Source organism: Mesoplodon densirostris, chromosome 16, assembly GCF_025265405.1.
Source record: "Mesoplodon densirostris isolate mMesDen1 chromosome 16, mMesDen1 primary haplotype, whole genome shotgun sequence".
Taxonomy (NCBI): domain Eukaryota; kingdom Metazoa; phylum Chordata; class Mammalia; order Artiodactyla; family Ziphiidae; genus Mesoplodon; species Mesoplodon densirostris.
In genome coordinates, this window is record NC_082676.1 from 68,480,039 (window position 1) to 68,506,845 (window position 26,807).

The following is a 26,807-nucleotide window of genomic DNA, read 5'->3' on the forward strand; positions in this document are numbered from 1 at the left end:
TCTCAATTGGCCTGTTGTGCGGCAAGCGGCACCAGCTCGGACTTGGTAACATTTTCTCACTGTGAAGTATGATACAAATGTGTATTGTATCTTAACTGAGTGCGTCTCTTTACTGAGAGAATAATTGATTCGAACTTCCTGAACTTATACCAGTTTAAGTATTAAAAAACCTACTATTACTCTTACATAATGCTTTAGATACACGAAAAGTGTAAACTTGTTCAATAAAACAACCATTATTCGACAAATTTTTAATATTAACAGCAATTAATTTCATAGCACATCGGCTTAAAACTAACTTCTATGATTTGTTAGTCACTTAAAACTTTGTACTAGTATTAAATTGAGCTAATTAATTCTTGGACGCCTTGATATGCTTTAAGCATACTTTTAAGTTTATATAATTTTGCTTATTTTTATATGCTACAGACGGGCTATATCTCTGGGTCAGATTAATAAACTGGTTGGCTTTGCCACTTATAAGAAGGGGTAAAAAGGCCATGGTGGCTGTAGAAAGCCGTGCTCTATGCAGTTTGGTGTTCCGTTAGTCTCTTAAAATGTTTGACTACGACAGTTCCCAATTATTCACCTTCTCATGGAAGGATGACAGGGATCGAGAGGGATTAGCCTCTGCGCTAACTAACGCCAGGCTCCGCAGAGAGCCGGAAGGCACCTGTGCGCGAACGAGGGAAGGAAACCCTGCAAGGTGAGGAAGAATAACTACACCTGTTTAACTGACAGGACTCCTGCGCGCATGCGTCCCCACGCTCAAGGCTCACGCTCCCTTAGCCTCGCCCCTTTCTGCGCGCCGACACCTCCTTCCGGCCAGCTTCGGTTTCCTCCGCGAGGAGCCCTGCCCTCTTCCGGGGCCACACGTCAACGTTCTCGCTTCCCGGTAACTAAGGCGATGAGAGGGACTTCCCACAGAAGCGAGCGGACGTCTTATTGGAGTAGGGCGAGCTCCTGAGGCGCGCAGGCTGCGCCTAGGAAACAGTTCCCTAGGCGCCGGTGTTTCGTGAAGCAGAAAGGTTTAGAGGTGAACGTGGAGAAACGTGTATTCTGAGTAATTGTGATTTTGAAGAGCCAACCACGTCTGTCTTGCCCTGTTCCAAGATGGCGGCGCAGCCTTTCTAAGTGTCTTGCTTCCGCTCGCCCGCCGGGGAGGCGCTCTTTGATTGGCCAGCGGGCGGCGCCGCGTCGTGACGCACAGGGCGCTAACCAATCGGCTTAGGGCTGAGTTGGACTTGGCGGTGGGAACTGGAGTCCGGCTGTTGCAGCGGTGGGTGCTTACGGCTGCGGCCAGGTGAGCGGCTCCGGCCAGGTGAGTGGGGAGCACAGGTTATGAGAGGCCGAGGGCAGGGACCGGAGTCTCTGCTAGGGGCGGGTGGGTTGCTTCTGGGGCGAGGCCTTTTCCCGGCGGTCAGAGGAGCTGAAGGGCCCGAAGACCCAGGGGTCTGCTGAGAGTGACGTGGTCCCAGCCAGGTGGGGCGGCCGGCTGGCCGGATTCTGGCGCAGAATCCCTCGGAGTCGCGGGGGACGGAAGGACCCAACGTCCAGTTTACAGTTGAGGAACTCGAGATTCAGGTTAAATGACTTATGCTTCGTGACAGAGCCGGAGCTAGAACCCAGGTCTTCGGACTCCCTTTAAGGATTAAACCTTGCTTTACCTTCGTTGTGTCCTGAAAAGTCATATCTTAAGGTGGAATGAATGGTACAGATTTTTTTTTTTTTTGGGCAGATACGTCTACAGGATCTTTACAGTTTTACTTATTCGTTCATTCAGCTGTTAACCTATTCTGAAAGCCTTCCCTTTTGAAAATATGGTGTTAGTGGTAGACCCGTCTCTCTAGAAAAATGCACCTTGGCTCATGCACACAAGTTTGCATGCAGTTTCAGAGGACTTATTGACCCTGTGAAGTCCCCTGTTGGCTATGTGCCCAGAGTTAAGAATCCATGCTCTTGAGAGAGTGACCAGAAGAGGCAGTGGGAAATGGAGAGCGCAGGTTTTAATATGTGGATGCCTGGGGACATGGGATGGAGATAGTGCCTTTTAATAATGAACTGTTTTGAGAAGGAAAACAGCCACTTAATGAAGTCTACCGAGGTGCTTGCTGAGAATTGGGATGTTAGAACTTGCTTTCATTCCCACCTGAATTACCCTTTACTAGCCAGGAAGCTGCAGAAGTGTTTTCTGTGTACACAGAACTACAGTTTCCCGCTTTTGCCAGAGATAACAAATAGATGCCTTAGAGTTTCAGTTGGAACAAACATTTGGAATTTTTGTGGTCTGCGTTGTGAGTAATAGAGTAATTCATTTGCATTTATAGCCCTGTGTTGTTCCCTTAGTCCAAATTAACAGTATGGCATTTCTCAAAATAGCTTGGAGACAGTCATTATTCAGCATTGCATAAGTGAACACCAGAGGCCACTTACAGAGTCTTTTTAAAAAAATATATTTATTTATTTTTGGCTGCGTTGGGTCTTTGTTGCTGCTCACCGGCTTTCTCTAGTTGCGGCGAGCGGGGGCTACTCTTTGTCGCTGTGCGTGAGCTTCTTGTTGCTTTGGCTTCTCTTGTTGCGGTGGCTTCTCTTGTTGTGGATCACGGGCTCTAGGTGCGTGGGCTTCAGCAGTTGTGGCTCACGGGCTTATTTGCTCCGCGGCATGTGGGATCTTCCCGGACCAGGGCTCGAACCCGTGTCCCCTGCATTGGCAAGCGGATTCTTAACCACTGAGCCACCAGGGAAGCCCTATAATAGATTCTTTAATTTCTTTTTTTCCCCATTGTTCTCGAGAGTTTTGTTCCCTTGAACCCTAATAGCTGAAGTGTGTGTTAGCCTAGATTTTAGTATGTAAACAGGATGGAGTTGGCATTATCTGGTTTGAAAAACGTGCTTAGTCTGAATGGCTGTTTTATTAACTGGAATCTTCCAAGGCATGAGCATAAGCAACTGTGGTGAGGGGACAGGAGCTGGTGAGGAACTCACTTAGCATAATAGCAAGTGTGCCTTTGTAATTTTGGGGATCCCAAGTAGAAGTACCTTGGCTAAGAACTGGTAGCTGTTCTTGTTGTGAATAGGATTCGCACTTCAGTATCCAGTTCTTTTCTCCATAATTAACAACGGAAGGAGGGAAAGGGGACAAAACCAAGATCGCTTGGAATGTAAATTATAATACAGTATTTACTGGAATAAAGCAAGGAGGAAAGGGGGTCAGGGAGGAAGGTAGCTGGGTGCTGAAACAGGGTTTGAGACTTAACCCTTGGGCACGGTGCTGAAATTGGCTTGGCTGAGATGATATGTGATCCAAGAGGAGATTTAAATTACTATTATTCACCTACATGCAGCTTAGAGATAACCAAATGATTGTAAGCCTTCCACCCCTTTTATTTTTTTAAGGCTAGAAAGGAGGGTTGAGAAAGGAATGGGAGAGGTAGCTGTGAAGTTAATTGGCTCTTGGGAGTCAGAGAGAAGTGAGATGTTGTCATCCTCCAGTGACAGGTTCTTCCAGACTAAGTGTTTAAGAAACGTGGTGTTAGGTGGTCATCTTTTTTTGAAGTTCAGTTAAGAATTTCACGTATGATTAAACTTTATCTTTAGTGGTTTTTTTTTTTTTTTTTTTTTAGACAATGGCAACATACTTGGAATTCATTCAGCAGAATGAAGAACGCGATGGCGTGCGTTTTAGTTGGAATGTGTGGCCTTCCAGCCGTCTCGAGGCTACAAGAATGGTTGTTCCCCTGGCTTGTATCCTTACTCCTTTGAAAGAACGTCCAGACCTGCCCCCTGTACAGTATGAACCAGTGCTTTGCAGCAGGCCAACTTGCAAAGCCATTCTCAATCCACTTTGGTATGAATTCTTTTAAAAACTAGTAAAAATGATGAATACAGTAAATTATGACTTTCCTGTGATTCTCCTAAAAGTGACTCGGTTGGGCAAGATGTCAAATTTGAGATGAGTAGTAAATGGTGAGAGTCTTAGGTGATGAATGCTTGTGGAAATCTCCGTGGCCTGATATTCCACATAGAATTAGAACTTATGGGAATGAGGTGGAGGTAGAGGGAAAGGATTTGTAATTTTTGTTTTTTTCTGATTTTCAGTTTGCTTTTGCCTTAACTGTTGTTTTTATTGGTGCCTTTTAAAGCATTTTCCAAAAAATATGCAAAAGCTTTAGAGAGTTTTGTTGTACCTACCTGGTATGGTGATGCTGTATGGCAGGAAGAGGTAATAGGCAGAAGAAATTTGAACTCTTGATGATTTTATTGTTAAGTGTTAACTTTTTTGTGCCTGAAATGGTGACCTATGATAGCTCTCTTAAATGTGGGCACTCTGAAAGAATTTTTTTTTTTTTTTTTTTTGCGGTACGCGGGCCTCTCACTGTTGTGGCCTCTCCCGTTGCGGAGCACAGGCTCCGGATGCGCAGGCTCAGCGGCCACGGCTCACGGGCCCAGCCGCTCCGTGGCATGTGGGATCTTCCCGGACTGGGGCACGAACCCGCGTCCCCTGCATCGGCAGGCGGACTCCCAACCACTGCGCCACCAGGGAAGCCCAGAAAGAATTTTTAAACAAGTGAAGAGTGTCATAAATACTCTTTAAAAGATAAACTTTTTATATGAGGGAACATTTTTTACTTCATTCTCTTTGCTCTTACTTGGTGTGCCCACGTATAAGATGCTGCTGCTCTTTTAAAATAATAGCTGATCGTTAATTTTCTAAATGTAGAAAGGGGGGGAAAGCAACTATAAAGCATTATCTTGAACCAGTTCTAGGAAGTGTATCAACCCAGAAGCATTCTGCTCAACTTCTTCAAGTGAACTAAGTGTGGTTAAAGTCTGAGTTGTTTTTCCTGTGTGTTAAATGTCCTTTTAGTATTAAAATTTCATAGTTTCATATATTTGAACAATAAAGACATTAGAAAAATCATAAAGAGTACGTTTAGATAACAGGGCAAAAGGAAATAGCCTATAATTTTTATAACTCACGAATTTCTAAATATTATCTAGGAAATCGGAAAAGAGCAAAAAGGCTTTAGTAGTTGTTCATTGTTGCTGCTTGAAGGAACCTTTCGGTGCACTCAGCAGCCAGAACTCTAGCTGCAGAGAATGTGTTGCATACCTTCATCCATTGAGGCACCCACACAGGAACACACATCCGTGTGATTTACTGAACAAGAAGTTTACACTTAAATGCTTTCTACCTTAAAAATGAAAATGGTATCTCGTTGTAATATTTCTTTTTCTCACAGTCAGGTTGATTATCGAGCGAAGCTTTGGGCTTGTAATTTCTGTTTCCAAAGGAATCAGGTATGTGAACTGTAATTATTTTACAAGTATTTCCTGTGTTTCAGTTTAGTTGTCCTACTCTGCAAAAAATTAAGTGAGGTTGAATTTGTGTCTGCCCTGGCACAGGGCACCTGTCAGGGTGATATTTCTTAAGCCTAATAATGGATGTTGAACATATGTGATTTTTGTTTTGAATGGTCATTCAGTTTCATTATATGAGTCTTTGTCTTTGCTGTGGAGGGGACATAGATTTCCTTTTTTTTTTTTCTTAAATAGGTTTTCTGTAAGCACTGAGAATGTTACTCTAGAAAACAGATAAGGTGTTTATATTACATTTGACTTCAGTTTATTCTAATTGGATAGTGTACATTACTGGATTTTCATTTTCTGATCTTTCTAACTTTTAGGGTCAAGTTGATCTTGTTTTGATTTAAACATTTTTAACTACTAAACTAGGAGCTCACAAATGATGAGAGAGACTTTTCTTTGAAATGAACTGTGCCTGTGGAGGAAAATGTTCAAAAAGTGGATTATGGTGATTATTGCACAATTCTGTGCATTTACTAAAAATCATTGAATTGTACATTTAAAATGGGTGCATTTTATGGTATATAAACTATACCTCAATAAAGCTGTTAGAAAATAATTATGCCCAACATAATATATAGTGCTCTAGCAGATCTTAAGATATTAATAACATCCACTTGTTTATTCTTATATTTGATCATAATTGGTTAACAGTCTCATTCTCAGATAGCACACACTGAGTCCAGTGGTGAAGAGACCAGTGTGCAGTTGATGACTTTTAAGTATAGTCTTGGGAATTAGAAGCAGATACCGTACAAGATTTATCTCCCTGGGCGATTCAGAGTATATGCAGATCTTAAAAACATTCCTACCCCCTATTATATTCAGAATTGATGTCTGTTTAATGTAATTTATTGTTAAAATTATAAGGCATCTAAAGACAATGTCAACAGAGTAAAAGTCCAACCCATAGAATGGGTGAAAATATTTGCAAATCATGTGTCTAATAAGGGATTAATATTCAGAATATATAGAGAACTCCTAATACTCAACAACAATAGGAAAGCCCAACTCAGAAATGGACAAAGGACTTGAATAGATATTTCTCCAAAGACGATAGACAGATGGCCACTAAGCACATAAAAAGATACTCATCGTCACTAATTATTAGTGATGTTTACCAAATGGTCCAGCATTCCCACTTCTGGATATATACCCAAAAGAACTGAAAGCAGGGTCTTGAAGAGATACTTACACACCCATGTTCATAGCAGTATTATTCACAATAGCTAAAACATTGTGACTGCTCCGAGTGTCTGCTGACGGTTGAATGGATAAGCAAATGTGGTCTGTTTGTTCAATGCAATATTAATAGCCTTAAAATGCAAGGTGTTCTGACTTATGCTACGTGATCGAACCTTAATGATATTACTGAGTGAAATAAGCCAGTCACAAAAGACAAATACTGTATGATCCCCCTTGTATTGAGGTACTTGGAGCAGTCAAATTCATACAGACAGAAGGTAGAGAGGTGGTTGCCAGGGGCTGGGTGGGGGTGATGGGGAGTTACTGTTTAACAGGTTCAGAGTTTCAGTTTTGCAAGATGAAAAAAGTTCTGGAGATAGATGGTGGAAATGGGTACACAACATTATAAGTGTATTTAAGACCACTGAACTGTACACTGAAAAAAGATTAAGATGGTAAAATTTACCACGATTTTTAAAGATTGGGGGAAAAAAATCAATGTACAGGCTACAAATTTAAAATGTTTGTAGCGAAAAAACAAAACACCTATGACATGTTAAGCACCGAAAAGCAGGTTGCAAAATTGTGTGTATAAGGTGATCTCAGCTGTGCTTAAGTAGAAAAAGTGTGGAAGGAAATACACCGGGATGTTGACAGTAGCTGCCTCCAGGTGATAGGAGCATGGGGGGTTTGTATCTTTTATCTTATATTTTTCTTGTACTTCCCAGTTTTTCTACAATGAACATGTATTACTTTATTGATAACAGCTAGAGTAGTAAACCCAAATAAAAGCTTTAGTCTTCCATGTAGATTACTGATGAGACAGCTAAAATTTCAGCCCTTAATTTGCAGGGCAACAATTTGGAAATGGTTTTTAATAGTGTGTGTTTTAATGATTTAGAAGTTACAAGATAACCTAAAACTGCATTAAGAAAAAGTTCCAATGTGATATAGATATAGAACAGGATTATAGATTTTAAATTCTGATTAAAAAATGATTGATTGATTGATTGATTGATGCCCCAGGTCTTAGTTGCAGCATGCAGGATCTTTAGTTGCGGCATGAGAACTTTTAGTTGCGGCATGAGAACTTTTAGTTGCGGCATGCACGCGGGATCTTGTTCCCGATCAGGGATTGAACCTGGGTCCCCTGCATTGGGAGCTCACGGTCTTAACCACTGGACCACCAGGGAAGTCCCTTAAATTCTGATTTTTGTATTTTAGTAACATGTTCTACATTTTGTGCTTTCAGAATTAATATGTGGTCATTAACTATTTTTATAAATGGAAAATAAAAGGCATAATGTATCTTTCAGCCCTCATGAAGCATTGCTTTGTTTTCTTCTCTTCAGTTTCCTCCGGCTTATGCAGGCATATCTGAGGTGAATCAGCCTGCTGAATTGATGCCCCAGTTTTCTACAGTTGAGTACGTGATACAGGTAATTGTTTGCTGCACATTTAAGGAGCAGTGTTAAATTGAGCTTCTTTTGAAATACTTTGTCTTCTTTGTCTCTTGCCTGTCTGGACGATTTAAAGCTGTGAGGCCCACAGGATCCTGAACATTAGGTCATGGCACGTGTGCACGTGTTGGCATCGTTTTCCCGTCTCCATAGAAGGCTACCAAAAAGGTAGCACTGATTGAGTTCAAAACCCGCCCTCCACAGCCTTGTCCGTCTCAGTTGATGGTACCCCATCTTCTAGTAGTTCAGCTTAGAAATCTTAGATTCATCCTTGACGTCTCTCTTTTTCTCACATCCCATATCTAATCCGTTAGGAAATCCCTTGCAGTCGATATTCACACTTGATCCAGAATCCAGCCACTTCTTTCTCCCCACAGCTCCTGTCCTGGGCCAGCCCCCGCCTCTCACTTGAATTATTGGGGCAGTCTCATAGCTCTTCGCCCTGACTTTACCCTTGCCCACTTTTATTTTATTCTTCACCCAGCAGCCAGGGTAACTCTTTAAAAACATCGCATTAGGTCTGTGTTCAGAAACCTCCAGTGGCGAAACTGGCTCCCTTTTCACCTGCAGTAATAGACAGCCTTCAGAGTTCTGTGTGAGCTGGCCGTGTTACCCCTCTGACCTCAGCTTCTTTTAGGGTCCTCGTTCAGCCAAATGGGCCTCCTTGACTTTGCTCAAGCGTGCTGGGAACAGACGTGCCCCTGGGCCTTTGCTCTGGCTTTTCCTCAGGCTAGAGCTTTCTCCCCTATATCTGTATTGCTCCCTCCCTCTCCTCCAGGTTTTTGCTCAAATGTTACTTTCTTAATAAGGCTGCCCTGACCTCCCATTTAATGGTGGAGCCTCCCTGCCCCCCCACCCCCACCCCATGCCCGGCCTTCACAATCCCTCCCCCTTTCTCTGTTCTGGAAAGTTAGCTCCTGAGGCAGGCAGGGATCTCTGGCCTTTTGGTTCGCTGATGTATCGCAGGACCTGGAACAATGCCTGGTGTTCAAAAATGTGGAATAAATTGTTGGATATAAAGTAGTCTTTACGTCTAGTTTGTTTTGATAAAACGTTGTTTAATGAAGTAAGTAGAGGTTTGTTTCGATGTTCCTATCCCTGACACTTAGTATAAATAAAGACTTGTTACTTACATAACCTGTTTTGCTTCTTTTTTGGCTGAGCCATGTGGCTTGGAGGATGTTAGATGCCCGACCAGGGATTGAACCTGGGCCCCGATAGTGAGAGCGTGGAGTCCTAACCACTGGACCACCAGGGAACTCCCTTGTTCTGCTTTAAAAAGAGCTGGTTATGTCTATTTGTATATTGATCATTGTGCTGTTTTTCTTTGCATAAAGCGAGGTACTCAGTCCCCTCTGATATTTCTCTACGTGGTGGACACATGCCTGGAAGAAGACGACCTCCAGGCACTCAAGGAATCCCTGCAGATGTCCCTGAGTCTCCTTCCTCCGGATGCGCTGGTGGGCTTGATCACGTTTGGAAGGATGGTGCAGGTCCATGAACTCAGCTGTGAGGGGATTTCCAAGAGTTACGTCTTCCGGGGGACGAAGGATTTAACCGCAAAGCAGATACAGGTTAGTGCCTTGCTTGTCCCCAAGCAGGACCAGGGATGTTTCTTAAAAATTCATTAGGGAAAAGGGAAAAAAATGTCATTCACTTGTAGTGTGAAGGGAAATGAGTCTTTCTGGTTTGTGTAGGACATGCTGGGCCTGACCAAGCCTGCCGTGCCCGTGCACCCAGCGCGCCCGGCACAGCCGCAGGAGCACCCTTCCATTTCCAGCAGGTGAGCTTGGACGTGCACATGCACAGTGGCAGCCGTGGGTGGGAGGGAGGGACAGCGGGAGGGCTTTTGTTTTTTATTTTTAGAGGGGAAAAAAAGACTCAGCCTAACCAATATTTAATGTTTAATAACAAACATGACAAGTCAGTGTACGTTTAAAATTTATAACTAAGTTAATATATAAATATATATATACACACACACATACACTTGGGGCAGATTTGCTCAAAATATTTTTCCTGTTAGAGTTGTATCATCACAGAGGTTTTGAGACCACTGTACGCAGTCATTCCCCCTCTTATTAGATACATGGCTCTTGTCCTTTTTGATTCTTAAGTAAAGCTGGGGAAACTGAAAAGGCTCCTGTTGGGTGTCCTCTAACAAGCCTGAGATCGGGCACTTCGTTTACATGGCCCGCTGTGCTCCTAGGGCTGCCCAAGGCTGGGTTAACAGTCGGCAAACATGATAAGATGCTTTGTTGACATGCCTGGCACAGCCTCTTCTCTAAGAAACTGGTGTTCCTCCCTGTATGACTCCCAAGGTTTAAGAGAAACGCAAATGGAGTCTTCAGAACATGAAGATTGTCCACGTCCATGAACCTTACATGGACTGAGTTCATGTTAGCATGTCCTTAGGGTTTTTTGCTGCTTAAAATTTAATTGAACTGATTTGCTCCTATTTGAAATTGATTTTTTTTTCCATGCTATATATGCAGGTTGCTATATGCTAGGCTTTTTGTTTGTTTGTTTGTTTTTGCGGTACGCGGGCCTCTCACTGTTGTGGCCTCTCCCGCTGCGGAGCACAGGCTCCGGACGCGCAGGCTCAGTGGCCATGGCTCATGGACCCAGCCGCTCCGCGGCATGTGGGATCTTCCCAGACCGGGGCACGAACCCATGTCCCCTGCATCAGCAGGCAGACTCTCAACGACTGCGCCACCAGGGAAGCCCTATACTAGGCTTTAAATGACATTCCTGAATAAAATTGCTTTGAGTTTTTTGTGTTTGTAGTTAGAGACAACTTTGAAGGAAAAAAAACTGCAGGTTTTTTCTACTCTGATACTTATTTTGAAGAGCAGTAACTATGTGTCATGCAGGCTGAAGACCAGAGTACTTTATTAAATCAGGTTTGACGTGTCCATTCAAAATCATGCAGATTTCTGCAGCCCATTCACAAGATCGACATGAACCTCACTGATCTTCTTGGGGAGCTGCAGAGGGACCCATGGCCCGTACCTCAGGGGAAGAGACCGTTGCGATCCACTGGTGTTGCTTTGTCCATTGCTGTTGGCTTGTTGGAGGTAACTCAGAATTTACTGGGACCTATCGGACCACACAAGCTTTCTCACAGAAGGTGTGTTTGTTGGCCTTGTCTGAAAAATCAGCTGTGACCGCAGTCAGCTGGCAGTGTTAATTTATCAGAACGTGGTTCAGTGATTGTTATTATCCACACTGAAGGAGCCCTCGGTGTTTTGAAAATACAAAACGTTTTCATGAGAAACACAAGGCCATTAGGGCACCAGGATCACAGTAAATAAAAGTGCGCCAGACCCTCAGGTTGAAAGAGAGAAGCTGCTTCTCAGCAGCGTCATCTGCCTTTTGCTGCAGTATTGTCAGTAGTCAAGACAGCTGAGGACAACTCACATTTGGAGCATTTCTGTGGGAAACATGCTTGGGGTGGGCTGTATGTTCCTAAAATGCTGCCACTTACTGCTTTAGGGCACTTTTCCAAACACGGGAGCCAGGATTATGCTGTTTATTGGGGGTCCCCCTACCCAAGGACCTGGCATGGTGGTTGGAGATGAACTAAAGGTTCCCATTCGTTCCTGGCACGATATTGAGAAAGATAACGCCCGCTTCATGAAAAAGGCAACCAAGGTAGGTGCTCCTGGCTCAAGGCTGTAAGTGTGGTCACCCAGGTGGGGTTTAGGCTGCCCTGGAGTGACAGCTGCTCTGCTGAGGCCATGCTTTGTGGTCAGTGAGTTCCTCTTGCTGAGATGACCTTCCAGATCTTGGCTGATGTTAAGTATCTGTCCCGGTTCTGAGACCTTGGTTAGAGTGGGTGGCCCTAAAACTGCTAAAAGTGTTTTGAGACTGAAAACTGCAGTTTTATTTTATTTGGATGTTATGAAAGAAACTGTCTCCATATTCCTCTCTGATCACATCCCTGGTGTGGTAAGGCACGCCTAGTGAGTGATGTTGCTGTTCCATAAAGATAATTTTTCTCTCTTTGCAGCACTATGAGATGCTTGCTAACCGAGCTGCTGCAAACGGTCACTGCATTGATATTTACGCTTGTGCCCTTGATCAGACTGGACTTCTAGAGATGAAGTGCTGCACAAACCTTACTGGGTATGTGGACAGTGAACCCCTGGGAAAAGTGAGAGTGCTTATTCTAAGGAATGAGACTTGAGTGATGGAACCGTGGGAGTGGCCAAGGCTGGCTCAGATGAGTGTTCAGGTCACTCTGGGCTGCAGTTTCGGTGCCTGGGGAGGGTGTGGGGGCCTCTTGGAGGAAGAAGCTGTGATCAGAAGGGGGTCAGGGGTCACTGTGAACTTGTCATGTCAGAGTAACTTCATTTCTTAGAGTTGTTGCAGACACCAAGGCAGGAAAGCAAGCATGGGGTATGTGGCCTTCAGCACTTCCTTGTGAGAAGGGGGGAAATAGGCTGAATGCTAGAGCAATTAGGAGCCCCCTCACCTGGCTTATTAACCGCACCTCGTGACAGCCGGCACTCGCTCAGCCTGGAGGGTGCGGTGCAGGGCGGGCTGTGAGCCCAAGTCCTTAAAGTGGGATGGTGCCCGGCCAACCGCCTTTGGGGCCCGTGGGCACACTCGAGCCTCACCCCAGACCTCCTGAATCAGAGGCTGAGGATGCAGCCTGGTGGTGGGTTTTAACAAGCTCTCCGGGGATTCTGGTGAGAACCACCGGTGGCACCACGAGTCTGAAGGCGCTGCAACATCAGCATCACCCGGGAACATTCAAAACTACTTTTGGTCTGGGTCTTGTTCTTAAAGTCGGATTTAATTAGCATGGTGCCTGGCCTGGGCGTCAGCATATTTAAAGTTCCCGAGCGTTTCTGACGTGGAGCAGAGTTTGAGAAGCACTGGTGTGGCCCCCGTGTGCTCCAGGCACGCCTGAACACAGACAGCGTCTGGGAAACCTGCATTTGTGTGCAAGTCCCTGGAAAAGCAGTGGCAGAGAGCTGTGGGTGGGCCTGGGGTTCTGCATTTCTAAGGAGCTCCCAGCTGGTGCTGTGGGTCCTCACTGAGTAAAGGGGAGGGCGTAGAACCCTGGTCATCTGCAGCTGTCCTGGGGACCAGCAGGCGCGTGAGGTGATAGAGGACCAGCGATGCTGGCCTGGCTGTGCCGCTGAGTTCACTTAATACGCTGGACTCCCCCCAGTGCCCTGCGGGAGTTCTCGTCTTGGAACATCACAGGAAAACTTCCACGTGTTTGTGAACACCCCCGAGTTTATACACCAGAGTTCACGTGTGTGTGTCTCTCCTCTGTGGCGAGGGACCAGCACTTCTCTCACACTCTCAGTGAGGCCTTTGACCCCTGAGTGACAGTATTTAGGGCACATCACCTGTTGCACAACTATAGTATCGGGGAAATATGTGAACAGTGACACTGAGAAAAAAAAAGACTTAGAGGTTTCAGTTGATGGCTTGAAGTGAGCCAACCGTTTGGGATGACTTCCAGCAAAGGCAAGGTGACCCTGGGCTGTGTTATGGGGTCCATTATCTTCAAGGAAGATCACAGTCTTGGTTTCCTTGGGGCTAGTCACACCTTACCCAGATTATATCATCATTTATTTTTTTAAACTTTTAATTTTGAAACAGTTAACAGATTCACAAGAAATTGCAAAAATAGTACAGCGAAGTCTGTCCATACTTTTCATCTAGCATCTCCCAGTGGTAGCATCTTACATAAAACATAAATACAGCACCATGTCAGAACCAGGAAACTGACTTGGTACAGCACAGTTAACTGTTGATACATCACGGACCGTACTTGGCTCTCACCAATCTGTACATGCGCTCATTTTTAAAAATCTGTGTGCATGTCTAGTTCTTTGAAATTTTTATCCACTCTATAGGTTTGTATAACCACCACAGTGATCAAGATACAGCACCGTTCTAAAGAATTCTATGTTTAATGTTTTAAAAATAGTGTCTTTCTTGAGTACAAATTGAACTGGCTGTTTTCCATTGTCAGTAAGTGATGAGTAGCACCTCTGTGGACAGGCTTGCTTTTTTCCTCTTCTCTAAAATAATTGTTCATAAATACCCAGGAAGCATCTGAATGGCTTTGAGTCATCCTAAAGGTTCACTTTCTTTTTCCGTTTTTCTTTCCTAGAGGCCACATGGTGATGGGAGATTCTTTCAACACTTCTCTCTTCAAGCAGACATTCCAAAGAATTTTTAGTAAAGATTTTAATGGCAATTTCCGAATGGCATTTGGTGCTACGTTGGAAGTAAAGGTAGAATAGATTTCTAAAACCTTAATGAAAGAATAGTGTTCTTACTTACTTAGTAGTCATAGTTGGGGGAGCCTCACCCTCGGGACACGGGCATCTAAAGATAAGTTCAAAAGTTCTTAGCAAAATAATCCCAACAAGGTATATTCATTCTGTCCTTTGCTTCTCAAGAATGACCTGCATATTTATCAGTGTTTTATTTATTTTATTTTATTTATTTATTTATTTATTTTTTGCGGTACACGGGCCTCTCACTGTTGTGGCCTCTCCCGTTGCGGAGCACAGTCTCTGGACGCACAGGCCCAGCGGCCATGGCTCACGGGCCCAGCCGCTCTGCGGCATGTGGGATCTTCCCGGACCGGGGCACGAACCTGTGTCCCCTGCATCGGCAGATGGACTCTCAACCACTGCGCCACCAGGGAAGCCCCAAGTGTTTTAAACCGTGAGATGTCTGCTCTCCCTGCAGGGAGGGCAGGCCTTACAAAGGTGGTGGGCTAGGTGCCCACCCAGCCACCGGTTTGTGTTTAGCACCTGCCTGCAGACTAGCCAGGGCGCTCTAAAATGGGGCAGCATTGTGAGTTTGGCTCTTGTTTTTCCACGTAGGGACTGATCACTCTACACGCTTGATTCTGAGTCATTGAGAAAACATTCAGAGGGGCCGTTAGAAAATATGATGGCAAATATTTCTTTGCAAATTGGCAATAATCATTAAATAATCTAGGTTAAACTTTAAACAACATTGTCAAATGTTTGAAGTTTTTTTAAAAAGATGAAGAAGGATGGACTTTGCTGAAATGAATTCAGATTTAAAAGTCTGAGTATGTTGGCCTCGTCATGGTGTCAGAGTTCATAAATTAAGTATTTTTAAAGCAACACAAAACAGCATATTCCCTGATTGACATTTGTAACTAGTTACAGCAGGTTTGTGGCACAGGAGAAGAATGCGGTAGTATTGGTAGAATTGCTGTCTTCCGTGTGCACGATAGTTTCAGGGTTGAGAAGGCAGAGCATGCTGCTGCGTCTTTGGAACAAAGATAACTCTATCTCTAAAGGAGGGTTTTATTAAAGTTTTAGTCAGTTCACAGCAGCCCTGGAGAAGCACATACAAGCTTTTGCATGCTAGAATCCCTGTAGGATTTTCCCTTGGTGGAATAATAACCCTGCCGTTTTGGTTGTGTCCTTTGTGAGGGGGTGGTTCTTGGTGGTTGTTAACTGTCTGCTCTCATGTCATTCTGCCTCAGACCTCGCGGGAACTGAAGGTTGCCGGAGCCATCGGCCCTTGTGTGTCTCTGAACGTGAAAGGACCGTGTGTGTCAGAAAACGTAAGGAAAACTCCTCCATCACCCTCACCGCCTGTGCCTGGGATTTGACCCCTTAGACGTGTCGGGGCTGGCTGACCTTGCATTGTGTCACCTGTTGGCTTGTGTCTGTGGTGAGGGGAGAGGGGTAACTCACTGACGCCCCCAGCCCTGAGGGGTTGTGTCATTTCTGTCTTTTTTCCATCCATCGGTCTGAACGGTCAGAGAGGAGAAAGCTGAGGCTCAGAGAGGTCAAGTGTCTTGCTTAGGGTCAGAGATACCAGCGGGGGAGCTAGGTAGGGACCAGGTTCCCCACCCAACTACCCTTGCTTGGGTGGCCACGCCAGAGAGCCACCAGGCATTGCATTCTGTGCGGCACAGTCCTGCAGGGACAGACCCATGTGCTTATTGCCCTTGGAAGGGCTCCCTCTGTCTCGCTTCGCAGAGACCGTTTTGAGCTGGTTGGGCAGTGGGTGGCACTGTGGCACATGGAGACAGCGGTGTTCCTTGAGTGACAGATTTGAGTACATGGAACGAAGTTCAGCTCTCACTAGGTGGGGCGATGGCCTTGCTGGTGGCCCACTTCCTCTGATGACACTTGAGCTGCCAAGTGAACACTTTTGGTCCAGTGAGGCCTGTCTAGGCTGGGTCTGGGCTGGGTTGTCACAGTTACGTCCTTCCTTCACCGTCCTCTTCAGCGTGAGGCTGGATGGGAGAGTCAGGCGTGGGCTCAGGGTGCAGGTGTGGCCCTGACGAGGTGCTTCATGGCTCTGGGATCCAGCATCTCTGTCCGGGAAATGAAAGCAGTAATGGGACCTACTGTACAGCACTGTGGGGAGGAATCCACGAGCAGCCCAGGTGAGGCACTTAGGAGAGTGCCCAGGATGCCCACCCAGGGTTTCACCTTCCCATTGAAGTTTTTGTCCTCATCAGCAAGGAACACTCGTTAGTGACTACTTAGAGTAAGTTTTTATTGAAGTTACCAGAGGCAGGCGGTTTGAGAGGATATTCCTGTAAGCCTCTGGGTGAGGCAGGTTGTTACCCAAGCCCCTGTGGTGAGTCCCTGATTACCCCCATGTACTCAGGGACGTGTACTCTTGTTTCTTGGCAGGGCTTTGGGAGGCTGCCCTGTTCCAGCATATTCTCCATAGACTTAATATCTGCCTAAGAAGGTATTACAACTTAGTACAGCTGTTCCAGGATCCAGTAGGGATCAGCCGTGAAATTTCTGGATAGGGGGTGGAGGAGGCAAAGGGGAGGAAAGTACAGTTTTCAGACACGCAGGGAAGTTCTGAGTAGAGCATAATGCGTCTGTGTCCCCACCACATAGAGTCATCGTTGACATTTGGTCATAATTCCTCTGCCCTCTTTTTGGCCACATTTGTGTTATCTACCTGATTTCATCTATTTGCCACATTCTTTTATCATATCAATATTTTGCTTTTGAAAGCAAGTTGCAGACGTCTCAACACTTAGTCTGTCAGTGTTGCGGTGTGCATCTTCTGAAGACAAGGGTCTTCTATGTTATTCTCAAACCTGAGAAAACAGTGATTTCCTAATATCATCTAACATATAGTCATATGCTTTCCCTAATTTCTCTCCAGATGCCCTTTGCAGCTGTTTTTCCTCTCTAACCACTATTGTATTTGATAATACATATCCTTAGTCTTTTAAAATGTAGGATGGTCTTCCTGTCATTTTATTTATGCTTTTTTGCTTGTTTTGTTTTGTTTGATGATGTTGGTCTGTTGAAGAGACAATGCCAAGTGCCAGGAGTTTTCTGTAACCGAGTGTCTCTGTTTCCTTGTCTGACTTGTTTTCTGTCCTCGCTGTATTTGCTGTGAAGTGGAGGTTAGATGAATGATTAGATTCGGGTTAAACCTTTCTGTCCCCCATGCTTCCTGAGTGATCTGTGTACCTCTGTGCTGAGTTGTGGTGAGGTGATGACTGTCCTTCAAGTACAGGGGCCCGTTTCCTTTTTGCCATTAGCAGGAGATCTGTTGAACAAGATTGTAGCACGACATGAGTATCTTGTTTGCCAGTAGCCTTTCACCTTACGGTTTTAGGTTATCCATTGATTATCCTGAATCAGTGTATTTGAATCACAATAAACTGCTGATTTCCTAATTCCATCTTTACAGTTCTTCTGATCAAGGCAGGGTAGACGCTTACATAAGGAATTTGTGTATTAATGAGAGAATACAATGCTTGTGGGACTCTGGAGGGTTTGTGGCCACACCTGGGGGTTGGTGCTATAGGGGAGGGAAATTTTTCTTTTTCCTCTACCCATCTTAGTTTCATTGGCTGGGACCCTGCAAATTAGACTGACGAAACACAGCTTAACAGGAGAAAAACAAACAAGTTTATTAATGTGTGCGTCACACACATAACACAGCGCGTACATACTCAGCGATGAGCCACTCAAAGAGGGAGTTAGACCTTGGGATTAGTTGCATCTTAACAATAAATGTTCTTTTACAATAAATGTGCAGATAAGTGACAAGACAAAGGAAAGGGACCTTGATCTTCTAGGGGTGGCAAGTTGTGGAAGCGTAGACAGATGGGGGAGACGGATGGGAAAGGAAGGTGGTTTTGCCAAGAGTTGTGTTACATATACTCTTCTGGTGCTACCTCTGGACTGATAAGCATCTAGCGTTGTCTTTGGTGGTTAAGAAGCTCCTGCCTTCCTGGTAGGAGGAGGACAGAGAGTTTTCTTATGTCTGCTTTTTAAAAATTACCTACAGCCTAAAATAATCTTTATGCCAGCCTGGCATATTTTGGGTGACATGCTCTGAATCCCCTTGATTTGAAATTTTAACAGGTTTCGTATTAAAAATGGAGTCAAAAGGTGTGGAGAGAGATTGGAGAGAAGGGATTAGCAAGGCAAGAAAGGGGGGCAGACAGGCTCCTCTTACTTCCTTGCCATTGTTCGTGGGTGCAGCCTTCACTGTCCAGCAGATGTTACGTGCCTCTTTTAGAAAAGGCCCTGAAAGGGAAGGTGAACGCCTAGGAATCCACCCATCTCACGATCTTGCTTAGGAAAGACTTGTGAAACGCAGGGTGTCCTCCCCAGCCTCCACCGCAGAGCTGTGGCTCTTTCCCCTCTGACCATCACCTTCCTGAGATTGCTGGTTCTGTGGCCAGGGACATGGGCTCCTGGCATGGCTTTGTAGAGAGACTGGACTGGTGTCAGCTGTACTCAGCTGACAGCGTACAGTTTGGGTGGATTCAGAGTAACAGAAGAGGTATCATGACTCTCTTAATGCATAATTGTGTTACTTTCTAAGGATGGTATCCCATGTTATAATGAGGTGTTAAAATGTATAATATTCACTGTCTCTAGAATGATCAAATGTATGTTTCAGAGTCTAGTCTTGGTTAATGGTTCTAGGTATTTGACACCTGCAGACTTTTCTTCTAGGTGTCATGCTTAAAACAGTGATACCCTTCATGTTTTAGTGTACTTTTTTTTTTTTTTTTTTTTTTTTGGCAGTACGCGGGCCTCTCACTGTTGTGGCCTCTCCCGTTGCGGAGCACAGGCTCCGGACACGCAGGCTCAGCGACCATGGCTCACGGGCCCAGCCGCTCTGCGGCATGTGGGATCTTCCCGGACCGGGGCACGAACCCGTGTCCCCTGCACTGGCAGGCGGACTCTCAACCACTGCGCCACCAGGGAAGCCCAAGTGAACTTTTTATTTATCACTGGGAGCCATTCAACTAGTCAACACAATGCAGCCTTCACATGATTAAAATCTCAGTTCTCTTACCAAGAATTTATATGTAGCTTTTGCATAAAGGAATTGGGTTAAAATTAATATTTAACAGCTAAAGTTCTGTAATTATTTCTTGTTCTAATCATGGTGGAAGAAGTACAGAAATCTTTCAGGCTAAGCAGGTAATTCTTTTTCTTTTCAAGTATTTACTCGTTCCCCATCCCTGACTTGATTGTCTCAGTTGACATCAGTGTTAGGTAGGTAGGTAGTGAGTGAGTGAGTGAGTGAGTGAGTGTGTGTGTGTGTGTGTGTGTGTGTGTGTGTGTGTGTGTGTGTGTAAAGCTCAACGACGTAATGAAAACTGACCAGAGTGCCAATATAAAAAGCCTAATCGTAAAGTACTGTGATAATGTTAAACTTTATTCTGGTCTGTAATTGTACTTGTTTCAGTGAAATTAAAATTTTTTTTTTTTCCCCTTTTCTTGGCCGCACTGCATGGCATGTGGGATCATAGTTCCCCAACCAGGGATGGGACCCGCGCCCCCTGAAAGTGCAGAGTCCTAACTTCAGGAACACCAGGGAAGTCCCAAAATTTAAATTTTCATTTGGAATGAGATACTCTAAGGGACCTGCCCTTCTCAGAGTCAGTGCTTTTCATCAGCAGGTAATCACAGGAGCATCTTTTTTGTTTCATTTCTTTTTAATCCCTCTTCTCTCCCCTAGGAGCTTGGTGTTGGTGGCACGAGTCAGTGGAAAATCTGTGGCCTGGATCCCACATCTACGCTCGGCATCTACTTTGAAGTAGTCAATCAGGTGGGCTGCATTTTTTCATGAATAGTCGCGTCTCAGTGTTGTGTTTTCTGATTTGTTACAGGCTGGTGGCCTCCGGTTTCTTTCTCCACAAAGTGATGCTACTTTGGGCTTGTGTTTGGCCTGATCTTAGTCTGACATCATCTTTTTTATTCCTTCCAGGGTTTGGTCAGAGTCAGACAGCAAACTGCTTTTGTCACTTTGTTGTTGAACTGATAAGGTCATCAGAAGAGGAATGGCTTTTGCCAGCCATCATAATGTTGGTGAATTTTTGAGTGTGTCAGTTTTTCCCCAGTGTTTTATTTTTTTAAATTCAAAAGTACAGAATGATAAATAGAATTGTACAGTGTATACCCAAGTATCAACCACTCAGGTTCTGTAACTAACATTTTGCTCTGATTTGTTACACATCTAGCCATTCCCCAATTCATTGTGTTTGGATGCATTTCGAAGCAAATTGCAGTCACCAGTGTCTTTCATCCCTAAACCCTTCAACATGTATATCAACTCACGTTCAGTATTTATTTCCATATGGTTCTCTTTTTTGAGGTAAAAGTTGCAAACAGTGAAATGCCCCGAATTTAAGTGGACCATTCAGAACGCATCAAGAGCCTTGCGGTCACTGCCGTGTCGGTCGTCTTAGGACGAGTGCACAGGCTCTGTGACCACTTGTGTGGGGTCATGCGGTGACAGTGACAGGTGCTGGCCTCTCATCCTGCAGCACAACGCCCCGATCCCGCAGGGGGGCCGCGGCGCCATCCAGTTCGTCACGCACTATCAGCACTCCAGCACCCAGCAGCGCGTCCGCGTGACCACCATTGCCCGCAAGTGAGTGGCCCTGGCTTCCTCTCCGCTGAACCTCTGGCTTTTTGCTTGGAGAGAGAGTCTAACATCTAGTAGTTTATCTCTGTGATTCCGCTGAGTGAATGGTTCTCACCAGCCCTCACTGGATCGTTTGATCAGAGCAGGACAAGGAGGAGGCACTGCCGGCGTATAAGACTCTCCTTTCAGTAGGAATAAGTTCATTAAAAGTTATTTTTCACGGGCCTCCCTGGTGGCGCAAGTGGTTGAGAGTCCGCCTGCCGATGCAGGGGATACGGGTTCGTGCCCCGGTCTGGGAGGATCCCATATGCCGCGGAGCGGCTGGGCCCGTGAGCCATGGCCGCTGAGCCTGCGCGTCCGGAGCCTGCGCGTCCGGAGCCTGTGCTCCGCAACGGGGGAGGCCGCAGCAGTGAGAGGCCCGCATACCGCAAAAAAAAAAAAAAAAAAAAAAAAGGTTATTTTTCATTATTTATGAAATAAGTGACCCATTAATATACCCTCCTTATAAAAGATTCAAGCAGCACATAATTATGTAAAGAATGGGTCTCTCCCACTCTCCCCAGAGGTAAAATGCTATCACCGTACTGACACGTAACTTCACAGTCCCATTTCTGTGCAGTTACAGACCACGTGTGTGTATTATATACATGATGGCTTATGTGAAGATATTCATAAGCTTTTCTCAAGAATGTGTCAAGGACACCTTCCATGTCAGTGCATAAAAGCCTCTACCTCATTCGTTTTATTTTATTTTATTTTGAAAAAAAGTTTTTCGAAGTATAGTTGATTTACAATATTATATTAGTTTTAGTGTATCGTATAGTGGTTTGAAACTTTTATAATTTATACTCCATTTAAAGTTATTATCAAATGTGGGCTATATTCTCTATGCTGTACAGTATATTCTTGTAACTTATTTATTTTATACATAGTAGTTTTTACCTCTTAGGCCTCGCCCCTTCCCTCTCCCCACTGGTAACCACTAATTTGTTCTCTATATTTGTGAGTCTGTTTCTGTTTTGTTATATTCGTTTGTTTCATTTTTTAGATTCCACATATAAGTGGTAACACAGAGTATTTAATATTTGTCTTTCTCTGTCTGACTTATTTCACTAAGCATAATAACCTCCAGGTCCATTCATGTGGTTGCAAACGGCAGAATTGCATTCTTTTTCATGGCTGAGTAATATTCCAGTGTGTGTGTGTGTGTGTGTGTGTGTGTGTGTGTGTGTGTGTGTGTGTGTGTGAAAATACAGGAACAGATTATGTGTGTACACACACACACGCACACGCACACACACAGACACACTCATCATGTATCCATGCCTGTGTCATACTGGAGAGCCAGCTCTCAGGCCTCTCCCGCATGCAAGCGCAGCACTCACTCTGGAATGGTCAGTTGGGCAGATGCGCAGAGTCAGCTCAAACACATCGAAGCAGCGTTTGACCAGGAGGCTGCAGCGGTCCTGATGGCGCGGCTGGGAGTGTTCCGAGCGGAGTCGGAGGAGGGGCCGGATGTGCTCCGGTGGCTGGACCGACAGCTCATCCGACTGGTAAGCTGGGGACAGTGGCACTACGTTCAGTCTTGGTCTCTGCTCTACTTTTGAGAAAACTGCCGTTTAAACCTATTATTGTATACAGCCAGTAAATAAGAATTTTATCAGTGGCTTACCTCATGCCAAACACCAGACGTTCTGAGAATGATGTAAAAGAAGTGTTAAATATGCATCTCCCCCAGGGGCTCACGTTACAGTTGGGAAGAAACCACACACAGGCCGTTTAGGTAATGGTACACATCTGAGTGTGTTGAGGGTTGACTTAGATGAGTCCCTGTGAATCCTGTGGTTCTCTGTTTTCCCTCTAGATCTTGGAGGGTTTGGGGGGAAGTAGGGGTCCATGGCCCAGTGAGTGTGAGGAGATGCCTGGTGTGTCATTCTGGGTCTAAGCAGGAGAGAGAAACCACGCGGTGGTTTAAACGGGGGGGGTGTTATATAAAGAATGAGTGTCACAAAGGGGATTAGAATAATGAGGGATGGTCTAGTAAGAGGTAAAAAGAAGTCTGAAGGATACAGGATAGTAGATCCTAGGGGTGCTACTTCCAGGCTGAGGTAGAACACCCCAGCAAGACCCGCATCCCCCCCAGGGCTGACGGAGCCCCAGGTGGGGCAGGGCCATGGCTCATTGGGTCTCTCAGAGCAGAGACGTTGCCATGGTGCCTGCTGGAGGGACTTAGTAGAAATTCACCCTCTGTGGCACCGAGAAAACCGTTCACCAGGAGGCGTCTCAGCAGGGGCGCACGGGGCTGGGGGGCTGCAGGCGCCCGTGCTGCGTGAAGACGCTGCAGCTGTCCGCTGACCAAGCCTAACTTAGTGCCCTGGCAGGGGAGAAATATTTAAGGGCCCCAGATCCATTTCACAGCCAGCGAAAAGGGTAAGTTTGGAGCCACGAAGCAATAAATCAGTAATTGAGATACCTTATGATCTTACCGTTTGGAAATTCCCAGCACGTGTTAGTGATCGAAGGTCCTGGAAAGCACAGTAACAAAACTTACGTAACTTGGTTTAGCCCTATGTGTACCCTTGCTGTCCCACAGAGTCATTTTTTCAGGGAACGTCAGCATTGCAAACGTCATTTGAAATTGAGCAGAGGGTCCAAGTGGTTGGCGAAGGCTTCTGGTGGGAAGTGAGCCTTGAGTCAAGTCTTTTTAAAGAGAGTAGAAGGCAAGGCTTGCCAAGTGGAGGGCCCAGCACCCACAAGCCTGTGGGGTGTAGCTGGGCATTCAGTTCATGCTGGGGACCCTGGAGAGGCCGCTGTCACGGGTGGCCAGCGACTACGGTGGGGGAGCAGCAGTGCAGGTCGCTTGAGCAGTGCCTTGACTGTAAAGTGAAGTCTCTGCCTGGGTGTTAGAGAGAGGGGAAGGGGTATAAGTGTGGTTCTTAGGCAGGGGCGTGAGAGCAGCATGACGCTGTGTTCACACTGCCCGTCCCTGTGTAAGATAAATCGGAGGGCGAAAGGGCTGCTGTTACGGAGGCCAGCGGAGGATTTCGCCGGCTCCAGGGAGCTGAGACCGAGGTGGCGGTGGGACAGTTGGAGGGGAGAGAAGCTTTGGAATCAGGCTGTATGCCGGGAGAAGAATTGACCCAACCTGGTCGAACTATACGTGGAATCAAAAATGAAGAACATCAATGCTAACTCAAGTTTTAAGTGTGGGCAACTGCAAGCGTGATGGAGCAGTGGGAAACAGGGAGGGAGCTCCAGCGGCTGTGAGGGGGAGGGAGGGGAACCCCCTTTTCTAATGTACTAGTTTAATTTATTTTGAATGTGAACTTGCACGTCCAAGGAAAGCCACCCTGTAGTTGGGATAGGTCCTGACAGGAGCTCGGGTCGGGGGTCAGCACTGCACGTGGGGGAGGGATTTGGGTGACTCTGGCCTGGCGGTCATGTCGTTTGTAGCCGAGGCAAGGAGGATGGGAGCAGTGGGCCAGGAACTAACCTTGGAGGAACCCGCCGCCGTCAGGAGGAGGCAGGGAGACGGGCTGTCGGATGAGGGGAAGAAGATCAGTCGGAGAGGTGACAGGATGTAGGAAGGGAGAGGTGACAGGATGTAGGAAGGCGCTGCTGCGGCGGCTGAAGGAGGGCTCAGGAGGTTCGGGGAGTCACGTGGCTCGTGCTGGCAGGGAGTTGAGGAAGGTGAGGTCTGTGCAAGGATGCGGTCGGAAGAGGGTCACTCCCAGAGATGAGCTCTCTTTAGACGGTGGGCATCTGACTCCCTGGTGAAATGAAGTATGTGACATGAAGAGGAAATAAAGGCAGGAAGAGACAATGTTCAGAGATTTGCCTGTGAGAGGAGGAAGAAAATGGAGTTGTAGGATAATAGAACATTAGACCTGTCTGTAACTGCTAGGATGTCAGAGTCCTGGAGGATTTTCTTATGGAAGAGGTGCCTGAGAAGGCTTCTCTATCTAGCCCCTCGCTGTTGGAGCGGCCTCGGCCGGCATCGCGTGGAAGCTGCTTAGAACGTGGGGCCTTCAGCCCTCCCCCAAGATCTGCATTTAACACCCCCTGGGTGTTGGGCGGGGCAGGCAGGGGCGGAGCTGAGAGTGGGGCATGGCCCTCCTACTCCAGGGAGTTTTCAGGTGACACTCACTTAGGTTTTCTGTGTGTTTTTTTTCTATTTTCTCTCAATAGTGTCAGAAGTTTGGACAATATACCAAAGAAGACCCCACATCTTTTAGGTTATCAGATTCCTTCTCTCTATATCCTCAGGTAAGTAATATATGTTTTTTAAAATAACTAAAGAAGGGCTTCCCTGGTGGCGCAGTGGTTGAGAGTCCACCTGCCGATGCAGGGGAAACGGGTTTGTGTCCCGGTCCGGGAAGATCCCACATGCTGTGGAGCGGCTGGGCCCGTGAGCCATGGCCACTGAACCTGCACATCTGGAGCCTGTGTTCCGCAACAGGAGAGGCCACGACAGTGAGAGGCCTGCGTACCACAAAAAAAATAAATAAATAAATAAATAAATAAGAAAGTGATAGAAATAAAACTTGCTGCTCTCGGGGTCAAGTCAGGACTCTGTGTGTTTCGAGACTCCATTTGGAGGTGATGAGGTCCTTCAGTTCAAGGCCAGACAGTGCCTGCGCCCCACGGAAGATGCAGGTGACACACAGAGAGCAGGTGCACAGACTTTGGGGAGAAGGCAAAACAGGATTGTTGCTGTGAGGCCACAACACGACCTCTGATTTGTAGAAGTTCTGGGTGGATGGTCACCCGTGAACATGAACACAGCAAAATGAGACCGCAGTTACCATAGTAGACGTTGGTGATGTGTCTGTAGTGGCTGTGCTGTGTCGTGACTGAGGACCCTCACGTCGGGGGACCAGGTGTGTGGAACCGTTCAGAGCAGGGAGGGGGTGGTGGAGCGAGGTGCCACAAGCGGGGGTCTGGGTGCTGCCTTTTCTGAGCCTCCACCCTTGTCTGTAAGTGTGGCAGCTGGGGCCCAGCCCCGCTTCAGGGGCGAGGCTGGCTGACCCCGGGTCCGCTACAGGCTAGGCACCCATTTGGCTTAGCGGCCAGGAGCCAGCTCCGCAGCTGGGCCTGGGGTATGCGGGTCGGGCCCCTCACAGATGCAGCTTCCCCAGAGCTGGAGGCAGACTCAACCTTTTTCCCCTCCTCCTTCAAGGATGCCTTAATGAGGAATAAGCAGGAAGAAGCAAACTCTCAATCTTAAGTGAACTTGTTAGGACTTCGGTACTCTATCGGGTATTACCTTTCTGAATACTTGATTTAGCAAGTGGATGCAGGCCTCAGTCATGAACTTGTACAGCTTGCACTCTCAGGGCTAAAGGAGGGGGGCTTCAGAGGTCACCTCACTGGATGCTCAGCCTAGGGTAGGGCTCTGCAGTCCCCACCGTGTGCCTGTCTGTCCTGTGCCCGAGCAGTTGAGGCTGGACGGTGCTGTGGAAAGAGGCCGGGCCTGGCCAGGGTCAGGGCTGAACCAGGTTCCAGTGCTGGCTGTGTTGCTACCAGTCTTGGATGAGGTCCCGAACCTCTTCAGAAGGATAGAGCTGGTCTGGGAAGTGGCATGCAGTCTTTCTAAAGCTGGGGAATCTTTTCTTCAAGAGGAGCCTCTCAACAGCCAGCACAGAGAGCAGACAGACGTGGTGACCCGCACCCCTGGGTCCCAAGGATCCGCTAAGGCTCGGAGGGCAGTTGGAAAACCACCAAATTTAGATGATTTCTTAGATTCCTTCTGTTGAAGCGTCTAGCATAGAGGTCCAGAGCCAGGCAGCCTGGAGCAGAGGCCGGCTCTACCGCTCAGTGGCGAGGGGTGTTGGGCAAGTTGCCTGCCCCTCGGTCTCCTTGCCTGTGAACTAGGGGTGGTAAGAGAGCTTT

The 26,807-nt window shown here is 46.4% G+C and overlaps 1 protein-coding gene across 2 annotated transcripts in view; it reads left to right on the forward strand.

Moving 5' to 3' along the window:
* Window positions 1–868: 868 nt before the first annotated feature.
* SEC23B (SEC23 homolog B, COPII coat complex component) overlaps window positions 869–26,807 on the forward strand; it is a 37,276-nt gene continuing 11,337 nt past the window's right edge. Inside the window, exons 1-15 of one of the 2 annotated variants that reach the window (XM_060120440.1) lie at window positions 869–1,321; window positions 3,624–3,847; window positions 5,244–5,301; window positions 7,905–7,991; window positions 9,350–9,586; window positions 9,710–9,795; window positions 10,945–11,089; window positions 11,508–11,666; window positions 12,025–12,140; window positions 14,152–14,275; window positions 15,514–15,594; window positions 20,007–20,096; window positions 20,815–20,921; window positions 22,315–22,468; window positions 25,104–25,181. In XM_060120440.1, the coding sequence (XP_059976423.1) occupies window positions 3,627–3,847; window positions 5,244–5,301; window positions 7,905–7,991; window positions 9,350–9,586; window positions 9,710–9,795; window positions 10,945–11,089; window positions 11,508–11,666; window positions 12,025–12,140; window positions 14,152–14,275; window positions 15,514–15,594; window positions 20,007–20,096; window positions 20,815–20,921; window positions 22,315–22,468; window positions 25,104–25,181 (1,743 nt within the window). In that variant the 5' untranslated portion in view covers window positions 869–1,321; window positions 3,624–3,626. The remainder of the gene's footprint in view (window positions 1,322–3,623; window positions 3,848–5,243; window positions 5,302–7,904; window positions 7,992–9,349; window positions 9,587–9,709; window positions 9,796–10,944; window positions 11,090–11,507; window positions 11,667–12,024; window positions 12,141–14,151; window positions 14,276–15,513; window positions 15,595–20,006; window positions 20,097–20,814; window positions 20,922–22,314; window positions 22,469–25,103; window positions 25,182–26,807) is intronic. The other variant, XM_060120441.1, reaches the window with a different exon arrangement.